This window comes from Molothrus ater, chromosome 4 (assembly GCF_012460135.2).
Source record: "Molothrus ater isolate BHLD 08-10-18 breed brown headed cowbird chromosome 4, BPBGC_Mater_1.1, whole genome shotgun sequence".
Classification (NCBI taxonomy): Eukaryota; Metazoa; Chordata; class Aves; order Passeriformes; family Icteridae; genus Molothrus; species Molothrus ater.
This window is the reverse complement of record NC_050481.2, coordinates 24,274,366-24,296,693: the sequence shown is the minus strand read 5'-3', so window position 1 is coordinate 24,296,693 and position 22,328 is coordinate 24,274,366. Positions and strand designations below refer to the sequence as shown.

Below are 22,328 nucleotides of genomic sequence, written 5' to 3'. Positions count from 1 at the left end.
CAGAAGAAGCTATGCTTCCTAGCCAGATGGAGAGGAAAAAAAAAAGAAAAAAAAGAAAAACAAGTTAAGAGGAGGAGTTTTTTTCAAGACATTTGTGCTTCTTTAACTTCTGCAAGAGATGGAAGGCATTGCAATTATACTCTTGTACTGATTAAGTTGTTAAGATGTTTACAGTGGCTTAATGACTAGTTAGAATTAGCATTAATTTTTCTTTCTTAAACCTAATGGATTTCCAGTGAAAAAGCTTTATTTCAGTATACACTGTAGGGACTGAAGTATCATTTAGAGTGGGTAAAATCTATAGCCTTTTTGCCAATTTGATCTCATTTAGGATATTATAGTATTTCAGTGGGGCATGATCAAGGCTTTTATAGTTCATGTTGGCTCTCAGCATGAACTAGAGCAATTTCACCCATCAAGTATGACAAAAGTTTCTTACATACAGGAAATAAATACATGATTGTATGAATTAAGTATCCTGGTCTAGCCTCTGACAAACTGTAGTGTTATCCTTGCAGACCATTACTTGACCAGGAGTGGGAATTCATACAGAAAATAGCAGTCTCTTGAGAGCTGAGTAACAGGAGAGTTTTGTCCTGACTGACAGTGGGTGAAGCTGATGGCTGGGGCCTGTTTGCACAGTTTTATCAGGGGACTTTCCAGAGATCCTCCCAGTGCTCATCAGGAAATGGCCTTTCTGGGAGATGGCCTAATCCCTCCTGTTGCAGAGAGGCAGACTGCCTTTGCAGTCCCTCTGCATCCCATCACCATACATGTCTGCAGTGTGCAATTGGAGCAGTCTGAAAAATAAGGACAGTACATCTGCTGGGTTATACTGAGAGTGAGCAATTGGCAATCTTCAGGGGTTTGTAACTCAGCCAAGCCTTGGAATGTGCCTGCAAGAATACCAAACAGCTCCTGCAATCCAGGGCTGTGTCCCTGCTACAGTGATGGCCTCCTCCAAATGATAGTGGACTGTGTATTGGTATAAAAGTAAATATCTCATTGCCTCTGCTGCATTTTCAGCTTAGATGTAGCAACTTAAGACTTTCCCCCTTTTTCCCCCTAGGAGCCCAACTTTTATACAAAAATCTCTTCATTTTTGTTTTCATGCAGGGATCTACCGTACAGAAAAAAATAAAGGCACCTTGTATGAGCTGACTTTCAAAGGAGATGCAAAACATCAGTTCAAGAAGATTGTTTTATTCCGGCCATTTGGTCCTGTAATGAAAGTGAAAAATGAAAATGTCAATATGGCTGACACACTTATTAATGTCATTGTGCCGTTGGCCAAGAGAGCCAGCAAATTTCGGCAATTCATGCAGAATTTCAGGTGAGTTTCCTTCAATGCTGCCTTTACTTTTTCTTACTAGGAAAGTAAGATGCAATTAAAAGAGTTATCTGTGGTATTCACGTGCCCTCTGAAGAGAGAGAAGCTGTGAGACAAGCAGAGAAGAAGGAAAACACAATTCTTATCTCACTTACTGTGCCTGTGTTGTGCCAAAGTAGAATGCAATATGGAGATTGTTTGCCCAAAGTGAGGATGTTTTGTTCCCTTTGCCCATCAGGGCCAAGAAGGTGTGTGTGTGTGTCAGACTGTCACGGGACAGTCACGAGAGAATCAGAGATGAGTGCAGTTCTGTGCAGTTGTGAGCAAGAGTGAGTGCATGGCAGATTCAGTTAAGATGAAATGTATATAGTATAGTATAATAAAGTAATTAATTAGCCTTCTGATGATGGAGTCAGATGCATCATTCTCTCTCCCCTTCGTCGGAGTCGCCTTTGATTTACAATAGTTATCAAAACCTCACTCACTGCTACTTTTACATAACAGTTCATTGTTCCACACAGTGATTTTTGAGATTACAGACTGAAAGCAATTATATTCCAGTCATCAGGGTTTCTGATTTGCATGTACCTGACTCAAGAGTCTCAATCTATTTGTTGGGCACATACAATTGTGGCAACATGAGAATGCCATGCACTAGTTGCAAAGGAGCATTTCTCAGGAAAAGGGGAATCAGTGCTCCTAGACACTTTTCTAGGCTCCATTAGATAAAATATTAAGGCAACAAAAGGCAAGAAAAAATGTATTTAAGCTTTCAGCATAGTTCCTCTTAAACTATTATTTTTTCAGCACAGATATGATGTTCAGAGGAAGAACTGAACTGAGATGTAACTTTAAATAGCTGCCCAGAAAAGACTGTGTTATCAAAAGATACTTACTCTTACAATGGGATGTTTTGTCCAATTACAGCCATCTAAAAATAGGCTCCTTGTCTAAATTAGCCTTCTGATTAGTATTCTGATAATCTTGTTTTAGACTGGGAGAAATTGCCCTCTGGTCATGCTGATCTCTCTGCTGATTATAGATGAACTCTTACAAACCAAACTTAGAGCAAGTAAGGCACGGTTCTAGCATTTGCTCAGATTGGTCTTACCCTTGAGCTACACATTTGATCTCTGCTAATACTTAGGTTTTAGTTAATGCCAAAGATCTGAACTCTGGAATATCTGTTGCAAAAACTCAAGGTTATGAGGTAGGATATTATAAAAATCCCCTTTCTCATGTTCTCCTGAGTGCTGAAGTTATTGCCTGTCTGATCATTCTTCCTGGGGCTGGATGACCTCTTTTAACAGTGTCCTATTAATATAACAAATGCTGCTTAGAGAGCTGGTACCTAACCTGCCTGAAAGACTTCTGTCTCTTCTAAGGGAGAAAGTGAGCAGCTTTCTCAGGACAAGAATGCCTGTCAATGAATCACGTTCCCAGGAATGCCTCTGAGGTTCACCCTACTCTGCCTTCTCCAGCTGCTGTATGTTATTGAAGGAAGGTAACTTCCGGAAAAAGTCACAAATCTGTCTCTTTTCTCCAGGGAAATGGGCATTCAGCAGGATGGAAGAATTCACCTCACTGTAGTTTACTTTGGAAAGGAACAAATGAATGAAGTCAAATCAATACTTGAAAATACCTCTAAGTAAGTACCTGAACATCTGGTACTGTTTATATGCAGCAATCCTACGTGAAGTGGAGACTTGATAACTCAGAACTCATAGTTGTGCCAAAAGGTTCTAAAGTGCATTGCAGAAAATAGCTTTCCTTTTGTATCAAATAGAAATGGTGTTACCCAGAGTCCCACAGAGTGGTCTTTAGAACTGTAGAGCAGATTTTAACTCAATTTACCTCAGTGCAACTGCTTTTTTTTTTTCCCTCCCCCCACACACTGGTAAGTCTTTAGTTCTTTGAAAGTGGCTTTGACTGTTAGGACTGAAAGCTGACTTCCAAAGGCAGGTGGAAGACAATTTCAGTAGAGCACAAAGGAACTGGATACTTTTGGCCAGTTCTGCTCAGTTGAGTTTGGTTACATAGCTGTATTTGTCAAGATCATGTGGCACCGCAGCCTTTTGCTTGACTTCTTTGTGTAGGAAGAAGACCCTTGTATAGATACAGTAATGTAATCACAGGTAATTGAAATTTGCATACTGAAGATATTTTTGTGAATCTAAACTTTGTTGGGGTTTTTGTGAGATCTGTCCAAAGAAAGTCTGTGGTAGGAATGCTAGTGTGTGCTTGGCACAGGTCAAGCTCTGAACGTAGATAGGAAATCTCCTCAAGAGTCAAACAGGACATCTCTTCCCTCCAGTTGCTCTCAGAACTGTGATACTACAGGTTTCTATTAATCTGTTAATTCTTTCATATGGGGTTCCCACCCCCAGCTTGTATTAAGAGCTGGATGGACAGGGTAAGTTGCTGAATATTTTCCTTTCTAGGTCAGCCAACTTCAAGAACTTCACCTTCATCCAGCTGAATGAAGAGTTTTCCAGGGGCAAAGGGTTAGATGTTGGTGCTCGATTTTGGAAAGGAAACAATGTTGTTCTCTTTTTTTGTGATGTGGATATATACTTCACAGCTGAATTCTTGAACTCCTGTAGACTGAACACACAGCCAGGTAATGCTCCTCATGAAGTGCATTGTCTTTCAACAGGTTCCACCTATTTTGTAAAATCCTTCACCAGAGTATTCTTGTCTTTGAATTGGTAATGAAGCTACTGTAAATCAGTTGTAACAGTTCTTGCTCCCAGTGTGATAGAATCTCTTGCCTTCAGCACCTTTCTTTCTGGAACAGGATCTTTTTATTAGTTATATCCTCACATTCACATTCTTGTGGAAAGAACATAGACTTAGTGCAAAACTTGTGTGACTTTGTCTGGATATGGTCAGGTCTGGACTGTACCTTGTAAGAGACAAGTGTGTTTTATACAGCTTTTTTAAAAAAAACAACCCATTGTCATTTCCAGGGAAGAAGGTATTTTATCCTGTTCTCTTCAGCCAGTATAACCCCAGTATAATTTATGGTCATCATGATTCCATACCATCTTTAGAACAACAGCTGGTAAGTACATGCATCTCTGAATGCCTGCTTCTATTTGAACAAAGCATTTTTTAAAGGTACATGTGCTCTTGGATAGCATTTCCCTATTCCTTGTGCACAGTGACCACCACAGAGACAAAATTAACTACAACACTCAACTTACTGTGAGTTCTGCAGTGTTTTTCACTGGGAAGTACCTTGGTGCCATTTATTTTAAACCTTTTTGAAGTTTTTACATGGAAACTAAGAATTTTTTAAATGTCTGCTTCTCTGTTAGAAGGAATTTCCTAACTAGTGAATAATTCCTCCATGGTGTGCTATTTTGGGGTGACAGTCATTGACTTGCTCTGATTTCTTCCTGTCACTGAATACTATTTGCATTTGAAGACATGACATTTGTAAAAAGCAAAGCTGTCCTCAGATCAGTCAGTAAAAGGAGAGCTCCAGGAGCTGTCACAGTTATTCCATACTTACTTGAACACTTTACAGTGGCCTTTCCCTTCCCACAGTTCATGACTGAACTGCCTGTGAGCAGACAGTGTGTTTCTGAAGCGTCTGACTCAAATCACATGCTTGGAACTGTCACTTTATTCTGGTACTGATACAACACAGCACAACTCCACTGATTTTCATCTCACCTGCATAATTTTGATGTGAGAAAAAAGCAGTATTTTTAAAAACATTGCCATAAGGCATATGATTAAGAAATGTATGAGTCTCCTGAATGAGGAGGGAGCTGTTGTGAGGAAGAAAGAGCACACAGATGAGAGGTTCACATGAATGTTAGTGACCAAGCCATTGCTTGGCACTGCTGCAGACACTGTTCTCCATTCTCTTGTGCTCTGGTGTTGCACTGTTGTTGAGCCTAAAGGCCTGATAGAAGGGAGTCTTGCTTCTCTCCAGAGTCAGTGGATCAGAGTCCTCTCCCCACTAGTGCTGCTAAGTGGCTGAATTTTCAAATTGAAACATAAGCCAACTATGCAGCTTCATTCAGTTCCTCTGGGCCAGGTCCTAACCTGCCACATCTGCCTCTCTTACTGCCAGGCCCTGCACTTACTAGGGCTCATCCTGTCCCAGGCTGGACACTGTGCCCAGAGCATCCCAGCTTCTACTGTTGTTCTGGATAAGTATGAATTAAGGGTGGTGTGAGCCCAGAGACAGTCACAGTTGAAAAAGATCACCTGGTGTCTGAGTCCAGTCTTCTGTCATCACTACCTCCACCTTGTGCAGTTCCTCCATAAAAATGAAGAATGAGAGTTTAAAAAGTCAATCCAAAATATTTTAAAGTAAATTTTTAAACTACTCTCTGTGTTATGAGACATATAGCCAGAAAGCCTTTTACCGAAGTGTCTGGAAAATTCCTTGTACTGTTTTTATTTCAGAAGAAACTTGTTCTGATCGTACCATGGGATTCACATAAGCTTTTCTTTCTCTGCTCAGAGCCTGTCAGGGATCCTCAAGCTTGTAAAAATTGTGCTTAGGGAATGAACTAGAGTTTAGCTTTCAAGCTAGCATAAATTCCACAAAGTATATTGTCAGGATTGTGCAAATATTTATAGCTAATATTGAATCATAAAACGTGATGCTTATGTCAGAAAAGCTTCTTGATTTAAAGAAGTACAGCCAATCACATTTTTATGTATATTTTTGTACTTTTAGCCCACATTAGTTGCCAGGCATAAGGCCAGATCTATGCCAATAAAATAAGACTGTGTTGGCTCTCCATCCTGGAACTTGGGCTTCTGAGGAGAAAAATCCTTCAGAAATCTTGGATAGAATTTGATTTGTGCAGCAGCCACTTGCCCTAATGGGAAATAATAATGCTAATGCACATGAGTAGCTTGCTGTAAGGGCATTGTGATGGAGACTTCTTGTTACAGTGCAGGCCTGACAGATTCAATCTTATTTCCTTTTAATTGGCTTCTGCAGTGACTTGGCTTTTTCAAGGAAAGGAGAAATGAGAAATGAAATGTATAGCAATGTAAGCAGTAAAATAAATTTTTAAAAAAGCATTTGAAGTGACAAGAGTTATAAACAAAAAGGGGAGGCATAAACAATAAATCAGGAGAGAAAATTTTGGAAGAGCACTTCTTCATAAAGGAAATACTAGGATTTGTAAAACCAGAAATGGAAGTTCTTTTTCCTCATCTTCTGAAATTCTGTCACAACTAAGTCAAGATTTTCTAAAGAAGCTGCTAATGGATAGGTTTCTAACCAGGCATTCAAGAGTGTGAAGTACTGCTGACTTGCTCAGAGGATTTAAATGCCTATCCCAGTACCTTGAAGCTCTTGGATGTCTCACCAGATTGGGTTAGGTCACTCACATGCAAGAATTATGACCTTAGAGATCTGTACTTGGATATCTGCCTTTCAAAATTATAGCCATAGTTTCTCAGTGCTCTGATTTTCTACCTGTAATACATAATATTTTGATTGCCCATCTCAGGAAGGCAGACCATTCATCTTTACAAAGGCTTTCATGGGATATATATCTATCACTAAGCATTTCTGGAGTTCAATTTTAGGTGGATATAGCATTTTCTGTAATGGAAAATTATTCTTGTTACTCAAAATCAATGTAATCAAAAAGCTGTAGATTGTGTGATCAGATTAGAACCACTCTTTTCTTCTAGAGCTCTTGTGGTCCACAATGCAGATGCCACCATCTGTTCTGACAGCAAAGTCTGGCTTCCCTGGTTTACCAGTATGTTTCTTACATCAGGTGTGAATCCCACAGAAACTAACAGTTTTGGAGGATGCTTTGCCTGCAAAGAAATTATCTCCAGAGCTGTGATATTGTTCTACTTGGTCTACAACAGCAGGAGTGGAGTAAAACCTGATTGTTCTGGATCAGGGGGGTTATCCATGATAGCTAAGAATACAGCTGTTTTGGGGGGGCAGATATATAGATATATCCAATGAATATCTACAAAAACGGGTTCAGGACCAGCTGTGGATTCACATGGGGAAGAATAAAAGGGCAGTTACTCCTATTTCTGACCACATTCAGGTCAGAATGCTCCCTCTGAAAGCATTTCTGCTTCTATATAAATATTCCTTTCCCTCCGTGCAGATCATTAAAAAAGAAACTGGATTTTGGAGAGACTTTGGTTTTGGGATGACTTGCCAGTACAGATCTGATTTTATCAACATAGGTAAGAAAAATACATTCCAATACACCTGCCTGTTTGCTAAAACATAGAAAATTATGATTAGCCTCCCTTTCCTTTGCCAATGTGTCTGTCTCACTAATTTGCAGCAGTGCTGTGGTTAGATGTTCAGGCATTTCCTAGGTGTAACAGAATTACTAGAATCAAAACACTGTTTACAAATAAAATTACAAATAAAGAACTTTTCTCTGATGGTGAAATATTTGAAGATGGGCAGATAAATGTTCACAGAAAGTGTGTGTGTTTTAAAGGGCTGACTGGAATCAGAAAACAGCTGCAGTGCAATTAATAGCATTGAGTTTGCTAACAGATTTCTAGTTTTATTTTGAATTTTGTCTGTGTCAGGTGGCTTTGACCTGGACATTAAAGGCTGGGGTGGCGAAGATGTGCATCTGTACCGCAAGTACCTTCACAGCAACCTGATGGTGATCCGAACGCCTGTCAGGGGTCTCTTCCATCTGTGGCATGAAAAGCAGTGTCTGGATGAGCTGACTCCAGAGCAGTACAAAATGTGCATGCAGTCCAAGGCCATGAATGAGGCTTCCCATGGCCAGCTCGGGATGCTTGTTTTCAAGCAAGAGATTGAGACACACCTGCAAAAACAGAAATTGAGCAGTAAGAAGACATGAATACAGAAAGGGAGGTTGAAAGCCTCTGAACTGGACTCCAGGGTGTTTTGGAAAAGAGGTTTTAACCAGAAAAGTTGGGATGAGACTGAAAGAGGATGGAGATTCCAGCAGGATGGCAGCAAAAGAAGAGGGAAAGCATCTGTCCTCCAAACTTTTGTTTTTATTCTAATGAGGTTTTTAAGTACTCCACTATCCTGACTGTTCAGCACTTGCTTCTGGGGAAGACTTGAACACTTGATGAAATTCAAGGTCACATCATAGAGACAATGAACATTATATGTTATTATGTGACCAGTGTGGTATTCACACTAACAAATGGATGTGCTTTTCCTTTGAAATATTTGTAAGATGTGTACAGTTATTTAAAGGACTGATCTTTTGGTGGGCCAATAATTAGGAGTTATTTCCTACATCTAACTTGACATATCTAAAAAGGGCTATTTTTTAAGTCCGGGGACTCCTGCTCTGAGGACATCTGATTGTTAACCATGGTAAAGCTGGAGTGACCAAAAATACTTTTTCTTTAAGGGGCTGGGATGGGGGCACAGCAGCAGTGCATTAACAGGCCATTCCCAGTTAATCCAGAGAAAGAGCTTTCTCAGAAAGTGTTTTCTAAACTTAAGAAAGAGAAAATCTTACTGGTCAAGTGTGATGATTGAAAAACCATCAACTGGAGGGTACTGTTTGCTCTCCTCTGTGGACAGTGAGCCATAAGCAATGAGCCACATCTGTATCATGTGAATCACATAGTGTATTTCTGCTTTAGAATGCTGTATGTATTTCAAGATTTATTTTTAAATGAAATTCATTTGGCTTGAGAATTATTTTGCCATACTTCAGGTTTTCTACTTCTAGCCTTAGTAGGAAGTAGTACAACCTTCCAATGCTTGGAAAATGCTCTGCAGATCTGTGTTCCTGTGGATGGGAACTGGAATAGATAAGTGATTTTTCTACACAACCTGGGCATTGGAAGGCAGAAGCTTTATCATGCTGAAGAAAATGAAATACATATCAGCTTGCAGTACTGATTTAGCAGGAGGCTTTAAACTCCAGACGCCAGATACCAACAGTGATGAACATTTTCTGACTTTATGCCAAAGTATTTCTTCTAAACCAAATAGAGTCTTGCCCAGGGTATAAAAAGCTTTCTGTAATTAACAAAATAAATTTTTGTGATGGACTACTGGACCCTGCAAATTCTCTTATAATTATAGGTACTAATTGTAAAAATTAGTCATCTTCTTGATAGTTTTAGTTGTAATTGCCTAAAACTGTTGAAAGTCTGAGTTACTGCTCGTATAAAGCATTTTCTTTTAATGCTGACTGCTATTTACCATTTTAATATATACTAGCCAACAAAAACTGCACGGGCTTGTAAATCCCATTTGCTTACCTAAATGCTGTTTCTCTGAGCAGCCTCTTTGTTTTTTGGATTCAGATTAATTCCAGGCAGTCTGAACCAGATTCTAATTTGGTTTTTGGCTTGTAAAAGCTGGGGGAAAGAAAGGTAGCACTGAACAATGAATGAGCCACTCTTTGTTGTGCAGCTGTGCAGTAGGAAGAGCACTATGAACCTCTTTTGAAAGCACTGCATGCAGGTTCTGCAGACAGAGACCATGCTGCTATAAGTACCTTTCCCTTGGATGGGTTTATATGTGTTTGACTTTTACTGGTGCAAAGGATCTGCATTGCACTTGCCTTGCAAATCACCAAGTGTCCAAAACACTGCAAAAGTACAAAAAGAATAGAAACTTTGTATACTTCAAAACCTCAACACCAAAATACATCACTTACCATAGAAACTTCAGTAATCACTCAAGTAGATCCTCCAAAGAACTGGTTTGTTCCCAGAACACGTGATAAATTATTTATAAAGGGCTTTGTATTGATGAAGTAACTTTACAAACATTATGCAATAGGAGGTATGGCTTGTTGAGTGCGTATCAAAGTGTGGTTATGCAGCTGGTCCAAGGCAAAAGTTGTTCCTACAATCCCACTTAAACCTGAATTTGAAACTGGGTGTTGTACACTATGAAAGTTTTGCAATCATGACCTGTGCCAAGCCTCACCTTTTTCCACGATTGTTTTATTCAGTCTTCCCTGAGCCACACTTGTAGAGCAGAACTAGACCAGATATCTCCAGAGGTCCCTTCAAGCCTCTATTAGTCTCCAGTTCTAAGCACTGGGCAGTTGTAAATTCAGCACTTCATTACTTTGCAAGCACATAATCCAGATCCTGTCAGAGTTTCACAACTTATGTTTTTAAATAGCACCTTTGTGATTCTTATGTCTGTCCTTTTCCACAGAGACGCTGTTCCTCTTGCCAGGAACAATACCGTCTATGTAGTTTCTTTCCTTGGCTGCAGAAGCCAGTTTGGCAAGACCTGAGATGGTATCAGTGATGGAGAGATCCAGCCCACAGTCACTGGTGATGTGCAGGGCAATCTAATCACAGCAGAGATCTGTCAGGACTCTCTTACAGGTGGAGATTGCACTGACAAGAGAGGTGAGGAACAGCATGAGAAAGGGAAGCTGCTGTTACTCATGTTTCTGTCAGCCAAGTGGAGCTCTAACAGGTCTTCTAGCCCAGTTAGAAAAAGGTGAAATCCAAAGAGAACAGTCAACAGAACAACAGATTTTGTTATGAAGGTGTCTACCCTTCCTTGTCCCCAAACCAGCTTGTGATCTTTCTCAGAATGACAACTGATTTTATCCCGGTTGAGGAGGAACTAGAGATGGCCCTCTGCAGGTGGGGAGGCCATCCAGGGACTCCTTGCTTAACTTTGTGATGACTGCAGCATACTCTGGCTAAAGGCATCGAGCAAAAAGAAATTCCCATGCTCCTCCAGGATTCATGATCTCTCCAGCAAGCAACTTGCAAATTAACTCCTCTTGTAATCCTTACACAGCATCCCTTGAAGAAGGAAAGATTTTACAGAGAAAACTCCCAAAGGTATGTCATCACCCTTGATTCTCAACTGCTGCAAGACATCCTTGCTGCACAGACTTTCAGGGTAACTGGATTTTGGAGCAATAGAAGAGCCAGTCTTAAGGGGATCTGTTCTAGCAAGGTAGTTGCCTTTGCAGTCAGTCTAGTCATCTAGATGTTCATATTTCTTGCCTCACAGCAGAAAAGTGGGTCTTCAAAAAACTGGGGCATGACTCAAACATGTGGGATGATGTGAACATGTTTTCCCTAGGCTGTACTGAGACAATATTTGCAAATAAGTAGTTTAATATAAAGGTAGTGAATCTACTGGTCCACTTGTCAGCAGGTCAAAACCTGAGGAGTTTTACTAAAGATCTTAGAGCTAAAATCGATTATGGCCTGCTATGTCCATGACAGATTGCCCTGCATCTTATTTTGCAAGTTAACACCCTGAGTCTCAAAATGCCTTTTTAGAGCATACTTTTCCTCCCTCTTTACCAGCCCAATGGTCTGCAAAACACTTCACAATTTGTCTCAGCAAGATATCAGCTGTGGCATATTCTTCACATGAAAACAGATGTTTTTCTGAAGGATCTTTCAATTTTGACAAAATTTTTAAAAGAAACAGTTCATAAAGAGGGAAGGAGGGATGTTTTCCCCCCTACAATTAATCTAACATCCTTTCTCATGATTGATACAGATTATATTGAAATTATCTCTTTGATACATGTGATATATTGCTCAAGAAGCTCATGAAGTCATTTGCAGTGGCAGAGTGTCTTTACATTCAGAATCTGTTTACATTAAGGCTTTATTTCTAGCAAGTGACACTTGCTGTAACTGGAGTGTACTTATCCCCTCTTTCCTGGAATGGAAAGCACCTGTCAGCATAGCAGTAAATTTTAAGACCAGATGATCACAATTTCTTTAAATCTGTATTCTGCAAAACCCAGATTAATGTAAGACTGAAAGTTTTGACTGCTTCTTCAAGTTGAGTAGCCCTGATCTAACAGAAAAAAGAAACCAGGTAAAAAGAGATAAACAACTGAAACAAGACCAACTCTTATTCACTATTTGAGGATTGTGCCTCTAAAAATGATGTTTGTAGATTCAGACCCCTCAGCTGCAGAGTTTGTCATGTGCAAGAACATTGGGGAACCTGGATGAAGACTAATTTCTTATGCGATTCTTTCCAAGCTCTCCCCCAATCTTCTGAATGATGTATTTAAAGAGCATTGTAACAGATAAGAAAAAAGAACATGATGTTGAAAGAACAAGTTCTATAATGAAGTTTACACTAGATGCATCTCAGTAATTGGGACACAACTTGCAATAAATAGCTCCATTTTGGAAAACAGCATTCTTTACTGGCAAAAACTCTTCTGTAAACTGTTTTAATACTGATATAGGTGTTCCTTCTTACATTTTTAGGCTCTGTACATGTGGTTGTCATTCATAAAAATTACTCTGTCCCATCTCCTTTCCTTTTCAAAAAGGATAATCCCTCTCAATGCAGAAAGGCCTGTGTGGGAGTTAAATACAGGTTAAAAGAGTGAGGATCTATATTCAGAGGCTAGAGGAGTTTAAAAAAACGCAGTCTTCACGTGTGCCAATCTCTTGTCACAGAGAGCACCTTTCACTGAAAGGCACTCAGGGTTTGCTTGGATGTTTGGCTGAACATCCTTCCTTCCAAGGACACAGCATTTTATAGAATTAAGCTTCACATTTTGCAAATTACATATCAAGATCGATTCACCTCTCCAAGTTGTTTTGTGCCTTTGGGAAGGTTATAATCTCATTCAACTGTAGGTACTAATCTATTTCCCAGAGAACCTTGCATTCAAGAACAAAAGGCAGCTTGAATATAGAAGTCCCCCAAGGAAACCTTCAAAAACCCAATGAAAATCCATGGCAGTATCTCCCTGATCAACTGATTACTTCATCAACTCATTCTCTCCATCTTGTGGGATGTATCCAGGTTTGCAGCTTGCTGGGCTATTGCATCCTGTAGCTCACAGTACTTATCCTCCTACTGCTTTGTTGTGAAGGATACAAAATAGAGGCACTGATGGTTTCAGCTAAGTATCAGCAGCTCTAGTTCCAAGTCCAGTTCCAAGTTCTTTGTGAATACAAGTCCGGGGCTGCCCAACGAGATGGGGAGGTTTACTCAAAGAGAGAGATGTAATCTGGCTCTTGGTCCTCTTGGCCACACGGATAAAGCAGCAGCTCCTTCCCCAAGGAAGTGATGGGTTCATCCTGTTAATATAGCATATGATCAAACACCAGTTTCCAAACAGACCCTGCCTGTCATAACTTCACAAGGCAAACAGCAGTCTTCCTGCCTCTGTTATGTTGTGGATGTGTTCCCACCACTGTGTGATACAGCTCAGTTTCCTGGAGAACTCAGGGAAGGGCCCTCTGCCCTCATAACACAATGTGCTCTGTGCCATAACTCAGTGACACAGCTCTGGCAGTTCTAGGAAAGAGCTGTGCTCATCCCTGAGAATGGATGAGCTTCTCTGACATGGAGAGGTGCCCTGCCTAGAAAGTGCTGGAGCCAGGAATGTGCAGCATGCAGGTAGAGCCAGACCAGGGATTGTGAACTGTGCTTCTGACTGTGTTTGTGGGAGGGACAAGGGTGGATTCTGGAGAGAGCACACACCCTCTGCTTAGGCAAGTCCTGTTCTAAGTACAGTCTGTGCTTCCAATCTCATTCTCCATCCTAGCAACAGATGCATGGTGGGAACTTGCCTTCTTTCAAGCTCACCTGGTGGGTGATAAGCAGAACCCAGTGGGGCACTTTGGCAGAGTTGGTTCATCTGCCCACATGTGCTGTAGTGCAGGGGAGCTGCAGGATTCTTTGCAGACTGTGGGCTTGGCTCTATATTCCATGTAGCTATGCACAGCAAAGCTTTAAATCCTTTAGCTCTGGTACAAATAGCTGTATAACTCCTGCTTTTAATACTTTCAGCCTGAACTGTGAAAATCATGCAAAAAGCAAGCTCACGCAGTCCAGGTAAAGTTCCATAGAGCAAATGAGTATAGCTATTGTTCTCATGTCCAGTTTTGTTTACCATGTCTGTATTAAGCTAGGCACTTTTTTAAAAGAAACAGGGATTTTAAATGAACCCATGAGAAAAATTATTGACCTGTACCTGGGCAGATCTTACAGTAAAACGAATGAACAATCCACCTGGCTCTCCTAGAAACCCATGCAACTGCAGTCAGTGCTGGTAAACACCACTGTTATTGTTGCAAGAGCCTGCCAACCTTCCTCCTTCCCTTCTATTTTTTACCTTTGCTCAGTACCACCCCTTGTCTGCTTTGATATTATAAAGACATGTTGCTCTCTTTCAGGCTGAAGGTAAGCAGGAATTTGTGTTTACCCAACTTGCCACTGCCCCTTAACGAAGGAGAGAATACAAAAGAAAGGAGTTTGTATGAGTAGGCTGTCACCTCTCATCAGCATTTCTTCTAAGTAGCTTTTAAGTAACTTGGGCCCAGTATGCAAGGTGTTCTGTGTGTTTGAGGGTGAGTGAATCAAATCTAAGATACCTGAGATGTATTAGGTCACCTGGGCTGTACCAGTCAGGCTGACATACCCTTCTGGAGCATCACACAGGATACCCAGCAGCAGATAAAATGGGTCTAGTTATTACCAACTTCAAAACAACTGAATCGACTCTGTCTTATTTTGAAGTGCCCTGAGGCAATTAAGCAATTAGTGAATGCATTGCTAGACGTTCACCTTGTGGTAGTCTACAAGGTCAGCCAGTGTTGAATGTTGCAGCTGGTCCACTCCAAGAAAGCTGTAGGAATCACTGGAGGCATCAATGAGGAAATGTTTACATCCTTCTACAGACCGATAGGAGAGCACATAGCCTTTGATTTTCTCACTGACCCGGATCAGAAAACTCCCTGGTAGTGTTTTATTCAGAAGCTCTTCTGCTTTCTTAGAGGTTAGGATACCTGTTCAAAACCAAAACACAAAACTTCAGGGAGAAAAGCATTTGTGCAGGATTGGATAGAACAGTTCTCACAAGAAATCTGCTCTAAAACTAGTCCATGGCACTTCCATCCCTTTCACTGTTTTCTTGCCCAGTAGCCCAAGAGTGCTGCCATTGCTAGTAACAGGCCATGGCCAACAGCTTTTTGTTAACTGTGCCACACTTGGCCAACAATGAATGACAAATGTGGAGAGCTCGAAAGGACTGTTGCTGTGTTATGAGAGAGAATGGTATTGCAGTTGTTGAATGTTGATTCCAGTGTAGGAGCTTTACTCCCAAGACGAGTCCATATTAGCAGCCATGTTAGCAGAAAAAACTTTTTAAACACTTGGGTTGGGGTGGAAATTCCCAGGACTTACCATGGAACCAAGGTGCTATTGTGTCTGTGGTTTTCAGATAGCCAGCTCGGAGGGGGAATTGCTCCTCTTTGAACCACTTGATGATGCTTTCTTCTGTGGAATTGGAGATTGTCCTCTGGACTCCCTCTTTCCTGTTAAAACACCTGTGGTTTGTGCATCAGATTCAAAAGACAGGGTTTGAGTCTCTGCATGGGACTTACATTTTGCTTAGGATTTTAAGACCGTCCCTAAACAGGCAGCTTACACCAGTTCAGCTGTATGGAATATGGTTTTCAGTGGACATCTGGCATCATAGGGGTTCTCTGTGCTCCAGACTTAAGACACTCTACTAACTAAACCTGTTACCCTCCAGGAATGAACACCTGAAGGCCTCATCACACCCCAGGCTGGAATATAGCCTAGGCTCTGTATTTTGCCCTGCTGGGTGTCTCTTCTACAGAAGGAGGAGAGACAACCATCTCAACCATCTCTTGCTAGAGCAAAAGAATCTCATCCCTTCTCCTTTCCACAGTGCACAGGGGCTTCCTTACCTAATTGCTCTCCCATTTGCCGTTGCAGGAGGTAGAAGTTTAGGCTTGGGGGGGAGAGGTGGGTATTGAAGTGGTCGCCGATCTCCTGCTGTGGCACCCTTGGAAATATCTGCCTGCTTCCCTCTGTGGATGCCCTGCAGTGAAAGCCTCCTGTAGTCATCTCTGGCTTGCCGTGCAAGGGAGCGTCTCTTCTCGTCTGCTGCCTTGGATTTCTGCACTGGAACAAAAAAGGAGTCCTACAGGAGCGAACAAGCAGCAAGTTTAAAGCTTGCTACCCTTTGGCCATCTTCCTGCTCGTTGAAATGTAAGAATAATCCATTCCACAAGCCGAAAGAGTCACTCAATTGTGAGACCATTTGCCATGTCTCTCCCATGTGTTAAGTGGCATAGTTTTCATTCCTTTAAAAGGTTAAAAACCAATTTTTTTCTGGGACAAGATTCAAAATCTGTTTTTTCTCAGTACCAGGTCCTTTTGTACACTGACACTTCTTGGTTTTGTTTCAGATGCCGACTCCTGGTTCAGATATGGATTTCTGTAGTGCCTTTCATGTAAATTGGGGGGGGGGACGACGGACACAGAACTTGAAGCTGCTGGAGTTGAAGCTGCTGAAATGACCCCAAATCAATAATTTGAAGGATTTGAAAGTGCTAATCAATTTTGGAGGGTGGGAAGGAGCCTTGCTGGAACTATTCTGGAAAGTGGAGAACATGACTGTTTTTGTTTGGGGTTTTTTTCCTGTAAAACTGCCTCGATTGTCTAGGTCCATCTCTCCCTGGAGTCTGTATGAGTAACCAGCTCTCCAGTCAGCGGTTTTTTTATCAGTCAGAAAAATAAAACCCCTAGACTGAAGTGGAAACAACTGGTGGTACAGCATTGCCATCTACTGAGCAGCAGGGGAGGAACTGGGAAGAAAAGTGCATCAGGTTCTCCTTCAGGAAGCATTTGGCAGCAGTGATGGCTGCTACTGCAAGTCTCATACTATTTGCCATTTTCCTTTCTATTTTTGGGATTCATTACATGAGACAGTGCAGAAGGGCTTTACTTGGGTGGGATCACGCTTGAATGACAGGGAAGCCCTTTTTGTTAGTCCCTGTTACTCTTGAGGACTACCCTTGTCCTCAAGAGCAGTTACTGCAAAGTCCTACAAAAGACCAGCTTCTAGTTTAAAATTAATTGTACTGGCTATACTCATGTGGTTCCTATTTGTTGCTTGTTTTAACATAGTGTCAGTTGGAAAAGTTTTCAATTTCCCTGCCCAGCTCTAGTCTCAATGCTGTGTGGACTCAGAAATATTCTGATAACACAGTGCTGTATTTCTTTCTGACCTATTATTCAGTTCTAGTATGGCAGGGGAAGGGTTGACATGACCCCACAGAGCCCTAGGATTTCTCAAGCCTTATGGGAAAAGGTAATTTTAAGATCTTACAGAATTCCTGCCATTCAGGCTCATTCTCATCCGCTTTCTGCAGGTGTTCTCTGGCTCTCTGTGCTGGAGTGGCTCTGTGGTATTGGCTTCTGGGGGGCTGTGATCTCTTCTGAATTTTTCCTCTGTGCTTCCTTCATCTATGAAAGAAACAGTATGTTCAGATTTGTCTCAGGCAAGCTTTAGCCCTACTTTTTAGCTAGCCTTGAAATACTGGGAACTCTGTCCTTTACAGTGAATCCCTCCAATTTCAACAATATAGAGGCCCTCTGTCTTTACTGAAGGTAACAACTGAGGCAGGAAGGGAAAACAGCCCACCAAAAATCATCAGGAGCATCTCCCTGTGCTACTCCCCAATCTGCCAGCCTGGTCTGCTTTGTATCATCTTCAAATCATCATACCATACATGAGGAACATAGCAATACTGGATAAAACTGGTCCAAAAGGTGAGAACATTCTTGGCTCATATGAGGCTCTGAAGCTGACTGGGACTCAAGGATAAAGCACTGACACCACTCAATGTGTTAGGAGCACCATAGGTTGCCACTTACCTGTTGGAAACTCTGCTTCCTTGCATGGCAATCTGCCAGCATCTGGTGAACATTTCTGGTTCCTCTCTGAGCAGAGCAAAAGAGTGGTGAGAAATAAGTGTGACATTAGGACAATTGCTCTTTTTTTTTTTGTGCAATGGGTGCTTAATGCAAAAGCAGTTATGTGACATTTGTTAACACGTTTTTCCAGCCTGCTCTGACAAACATTGTGGGGGTTTTCCATCATATTTGGCCAAACATGCCACAGGAGGAGAAGTCAGGGGTGTCAGGATAGCCATAAGCATGCCTAGATTTGCTAAGCAATGCTCACAAGTGCTCCCAGGGAGTAGTCCCTTTCTTCCCTTCCTCTAAAGCAATCCCTTGCAGAACCAGCTATCTACAGCTTTACCTGCCTGTGCATGTTTGCAGCTGTGGCTGGATTTGCTGCAAACTCCTACTTGACAAACTGATCCAACTGGCTGGATATTTTGTGTTCTCTCTTCCCTGAGAACCAGCCCAGCTGCCCTGCCAGCAGTCCCTAGCTGAGAGCTGCCTCTGCAGACAAACTGTTAGGTTTGGCTTTCAGTCAACACCCACCCACCTCCCCATCAGCCCCCGACTGCCTCTCACAGTACAAGTGATGAGTTAACTCTACTATTCTGCTTACCAAGGTCACACTTCCTTTTAGCTCCATCACCTACTTGGCTGATATTTAATATGAACATAGCTTTACAATTTCCCTCTCCTCTTTAGGAAACTAGGAATTCCAAATGTCTGTGGAGCAGCATTTTTTTTGTAGATCAGCCCTATTCCCTGCAGCATGATACCTGGATCTCTCAGGTTAAATGGGAACTAGTGCAATTACCACAAACTAGATCTCAGAGAAGACATTTTATGCAGGAGGTGGGAAAAAGCCTCTCTTCAGGCCTAGAAAAGACAACAGGAGACTTCAGTCTGGAGCCCTCCTTCTAACAGTAAAAGCCCCAGGAACCTGGGAAGATTTACTAATAATATAATGACAGAAAAGAAAGGAAAATATACAACCCCCATCTATTTCCATGTGCAAGATTTTGAAAGGGGGGTAGATTTTTGGTGGTGGCTTGTTTGTTTTTGGGGGGTTGTTTTTGCTTTGCTTTGGGGTTTTTTTGGTCAGTTTTGACTAATAAATTCCTTTGAAAAAGAAGAACCTCCCACATAGTTGCTCAACTTCAGCAAACAGTGCAGAGAAAATCCCCATGTGACTCAGAGGCTTTTGATAAAGGAGACAGTCACTCCAAATTCCATTCACTATTCTGGTAGCAGTAGGAGAGTATTTTGCCAAAACCCAACCTTCTGTTATCATACTTTTTATACCCAAGTATGGAATGGCAGTATGATAAAAGAATATACACTCATACAAGTTCATTCAAGGCTGAATGAAAAATGCAGAATGAGATAGGACTTATCCCATTAAATTGGCAGGACGTCCTGTTCCTTTTGTTCAACTGTAGTTGCACGGGTAGTTAATTTAACTCTTTACTTTTTCCTTTCTCTGCAAATGGCTTTTTGTAGACAGTTAAAAAGCACAAATGTATTTATTGCTGGAAAAAATATTTCTGTAATCAAACACCACAGGAATGCAGACACTGTATTACTGCATTTGGAGCTGTCCTGTGCTATCAATGTCATAAGCTGTTTTGTGTATTAGAAGACAAAAAACCCCAAGAAACACCTAAAATATGCATGTCAGATGATGCTGGTAAAATTATGTTCATTTGGTCTTTTATAAAAGTAAATTATTTGGCTGAGGGCTGTGATATTCCATTTAAAAATCCTAGGATAGCCTCCCTGGTCTTGCCCCAAAAGCCATTCAAACCAGCCATGGTGCAGAAGGGAAAGTACTGCACTCCTGTTTTACCCACAGAAAATGGAAGCAAAGCAATTAAGAGTAGTTTATCCATTGGTGCAGAGCAGACCTATCCCAGCTGAGAACAGCATATAGACCTGAGTCTTAAGGAAGGATGTAACAATATGGCTTCTTCTCTTCTGTAGAAGAAAAGCTTCAACAGAGAGATGGCTTCTTCCTTCAGATTTGTATTTACAGCAACCAGGATTTGCTGCACTTCCTAGACCTCAAAAAACATGTTTCTTATAGTTATGGGAAAATGGAAAACTACCTTTGTGAGCTCCTGGCTTTTTCCTGTTGTATCAATATCAGTCATTCTTCTCCCATACTCTTCCTTTTTCTCCACAGTGTTTTTTGTTTTCCCATGAAGATCTGTCTCAGCCAGAAGTCCTGGCTGTGGGTGTAGAGACCATGTTGCAGAAGATTCAGTCTCTCTGAAAGGCAAGAGAGAGAGGATTTAGGAGGGAGTCACTTTCTGATGTCTGAGAATCTCGTGAGGAGGCTGCACGTGAGCAGAGCTGCAATCATGCCACATGTGCACAGGCAGTTATATCTCCAGATCAGGTAGGCGGGTAATTAAATTAATGACTTGTGGTGAGTAACCGTTGTCCAGCTGTACTCAGGCACCTGCCGGTGAATCAGAGCGATCTGAGCCCATCACCTGCTGCAGTGGCAGCATCAGTATTTCCTGTGGTCTGCAGAGGGTCCCACGCAGCAGCCTTGTCACAGGAGGCTCAGTGGGCCAGGCAATTCTTGGGCTGCAGCTGGTCTCTGCCAGCAATGTGTCTCCTCTCAGAAAACCAACCTTTGCCTGTGGCTTTTTGCCAGCAAGAGTAGGTGGGAAAACACCACAGCCCCTACAGAGAAGACCCAGCTCATGTGTCCCTAGATAAAGCCTTCTCCTCTATATCTGCCCATCAAGTCCTTCAGCTGAAGGGTGCTTACCTGCCCTCCTGGCCTTGCTCTCTCGCTAAGCGCTTTGCTCTTTGTGCCTGGATCTCTTCACAGATGGCTGCATAGGATTTATCTGAAGGATGTTCACCCATCACCCAGACCCACACTTCATTGTCAGCACCAAGTTTCCATGTCACTGACTTCCTGTTGGCTGGAAAAGAAGCAGCTCTTTGGCAAATGCTGTTTGCTGGGTACCTCTCTATAGGGCCTATGCTGCATTTGCTATGCCCTACCATTTGCTGTTGGTTACGCAGCCCCCCCAAAAGCAACTGTACATGAAGAAACTAGACTTGGATGCAGCCCACACTTGCCAATTTTTTCATACTCCTTGAGCCAGATCAGTGAAGGAGGCATTTTTGAGACTAGGAGCAAAGGAGAAGAATCACCACTGTTTCTTTTCTTGCCTTAATTCCTGACCACTGTCCTCCCCAAACTGTGTGAGGGTGAGCTACTTACAAATAGAGCACGCGAGGCAGACCTGGGAGAAGAGAGCTATCTTCCCAGCAGCCAGCATGCTGTGTAATCCTGGCAAGGGAACTTCAGTGGGAACTGCCCATCAGATCTAGTGCCTCAGGAGAGCTACTCAAATCCATGGTTATGGTAAAGACAGATTCTGAGGCACCATTTAGTGGGAAACTTAATGAGATGCATCTCCTGGAGGCAAATAAGCCCTGTCTTCCCAGCTAGGGGAGTTGAGCAATTTGGTCAAGGACAGAATATCTGGGCCAGGGAGTAAAAACCATTTTGTGCCTGGCCAAAACTACCCCATTGCAGGTGGATTCATTTCTGTTTGAAAATAAGCCTATGCCATGTCCCTTGGAGAAGAAATTAATCTAAGAATACATTGCTTCCTATTTCTAGGAAGCACTTGACTAGGCCAGATACATGCTAGAGGGTGAAGCAGCCAGGAGGCAGAGACTTACCTTTTCTTGGCAGTGGCTTCTTTGCTGAAGTCTTTTCTGCAGCAGCTTCTCTTTCCTCCCACCGTCTGATCTGTTCCTGCCTCATCTTGAAGAAGAGGATCTGCTTCTGCTCCTCGCTGAGTTCTGCCAGCAGCTCCGGATCAATGTACATGTCTGATAATATCTGTTTCAGCATGGCTGCAGGTTTCACTTACACACGTTCGTGGCGATAATCTTCAGGGATCGGATCCTCTTCCAGGCTCTGACAAGAAAGAGTGCCTGCCCGTCTGAGACTGAAGTAGGAATGCAGGCGTGCCAGAGCAATTATACTTCTCTCTCCTTTTTTTTTTTTTTTAGCTCAGACTTCCTGTGCAGACCAAAAAAAGTAAATAAGTACCTTAAAACCTGCTGTTAAGATTCCTTGGAATAAGAGGTGAGCTCAGCTCCCATGCAGCCCCTGCTGCTCTGCAGGGAGAGCTGGCCAGAAGGGGCGAGGCCTGGAGTGGGGAGGTTGTGTTGATACTGTGATAAACCCGGCTGATAGTATATCAAAGAGAGAGAGCGCTGCCTGTTAGTCATCAGAGGTGCGGCTTGGCTGTGCTCAAGCAAACATTCTCGCTGGGCAGGGAATCAATG

General features: G+C 42.1%; 2 protein-coding genes across 6 annotated transcripts in view; one reads left to right on the top strand and one right to left on the bottom strand.

Moving 5' to 3' along the window:
* CSGALNACT1 (chondroitin sulfate N-acetylgalactosaminyltransferase 1) overlaps positions 1-9,360 on the top strand; it is a 41,697-nt gene extending 32,337 nt beyond the window's left edge. For all 5 annotated transcript variants that reach the window (XM_036382953.2, XM_036382950.2, XM_036382949.2 and 2 more), the window contains 6 exons: positions 1,117-1,333; positions 2,877-2,978; positions 3,772-3,950; positions 4,300-4,394; positions 7,447-7,528; positions 7,889-9,360. In XM_036382953.2, the coding sequence (XP_036238846.1) occupies positions 1,117-1,333; positions 2,877-2,978; positions 3,772-3,950; positions 4,300-4,394; positions 7,447-7,528; positions 7,889-8,172 (959 nt within the window). In that variant the 3' untranslated portion in view covers positions 8,173-9,360. The remainder of the gene's footprint in view (positions 1-1,116; positions 1,334-2,876; positions 2,979-3,771; positions 3,951-4,299; positions 4,395-7,446; positions 7,529-7,888) is intronic.
* Positions 9,361-11,768: 2,408 nt separating this feature from the next.
* SH2D4A (SH2 domain containing 4A) lies at positions 11,769-22,041 on the bottom strand. Its single transcript, XM_036381516.1, is given in 10 exon segments — positions 11,769-13,357; positions 14,850-15,070; positions 15,468-15,598; positions 15,998-16,214; positions 17,425-17,467; positions 17,469-17,561; positions 17,973-18,038; positions 20,108-20,270; positions 20,782-20,941; positions 21,714-22,041. Coding segments are annotated over 10 exon segments (1,362 nt in total). The 5' UTR covers positions 21,889-22,041; the 3' UTR covers positions 11,769-13,264.
* Between the last annotated feature and the right edge of the window lie 287 nt (positions 22,042-22,328).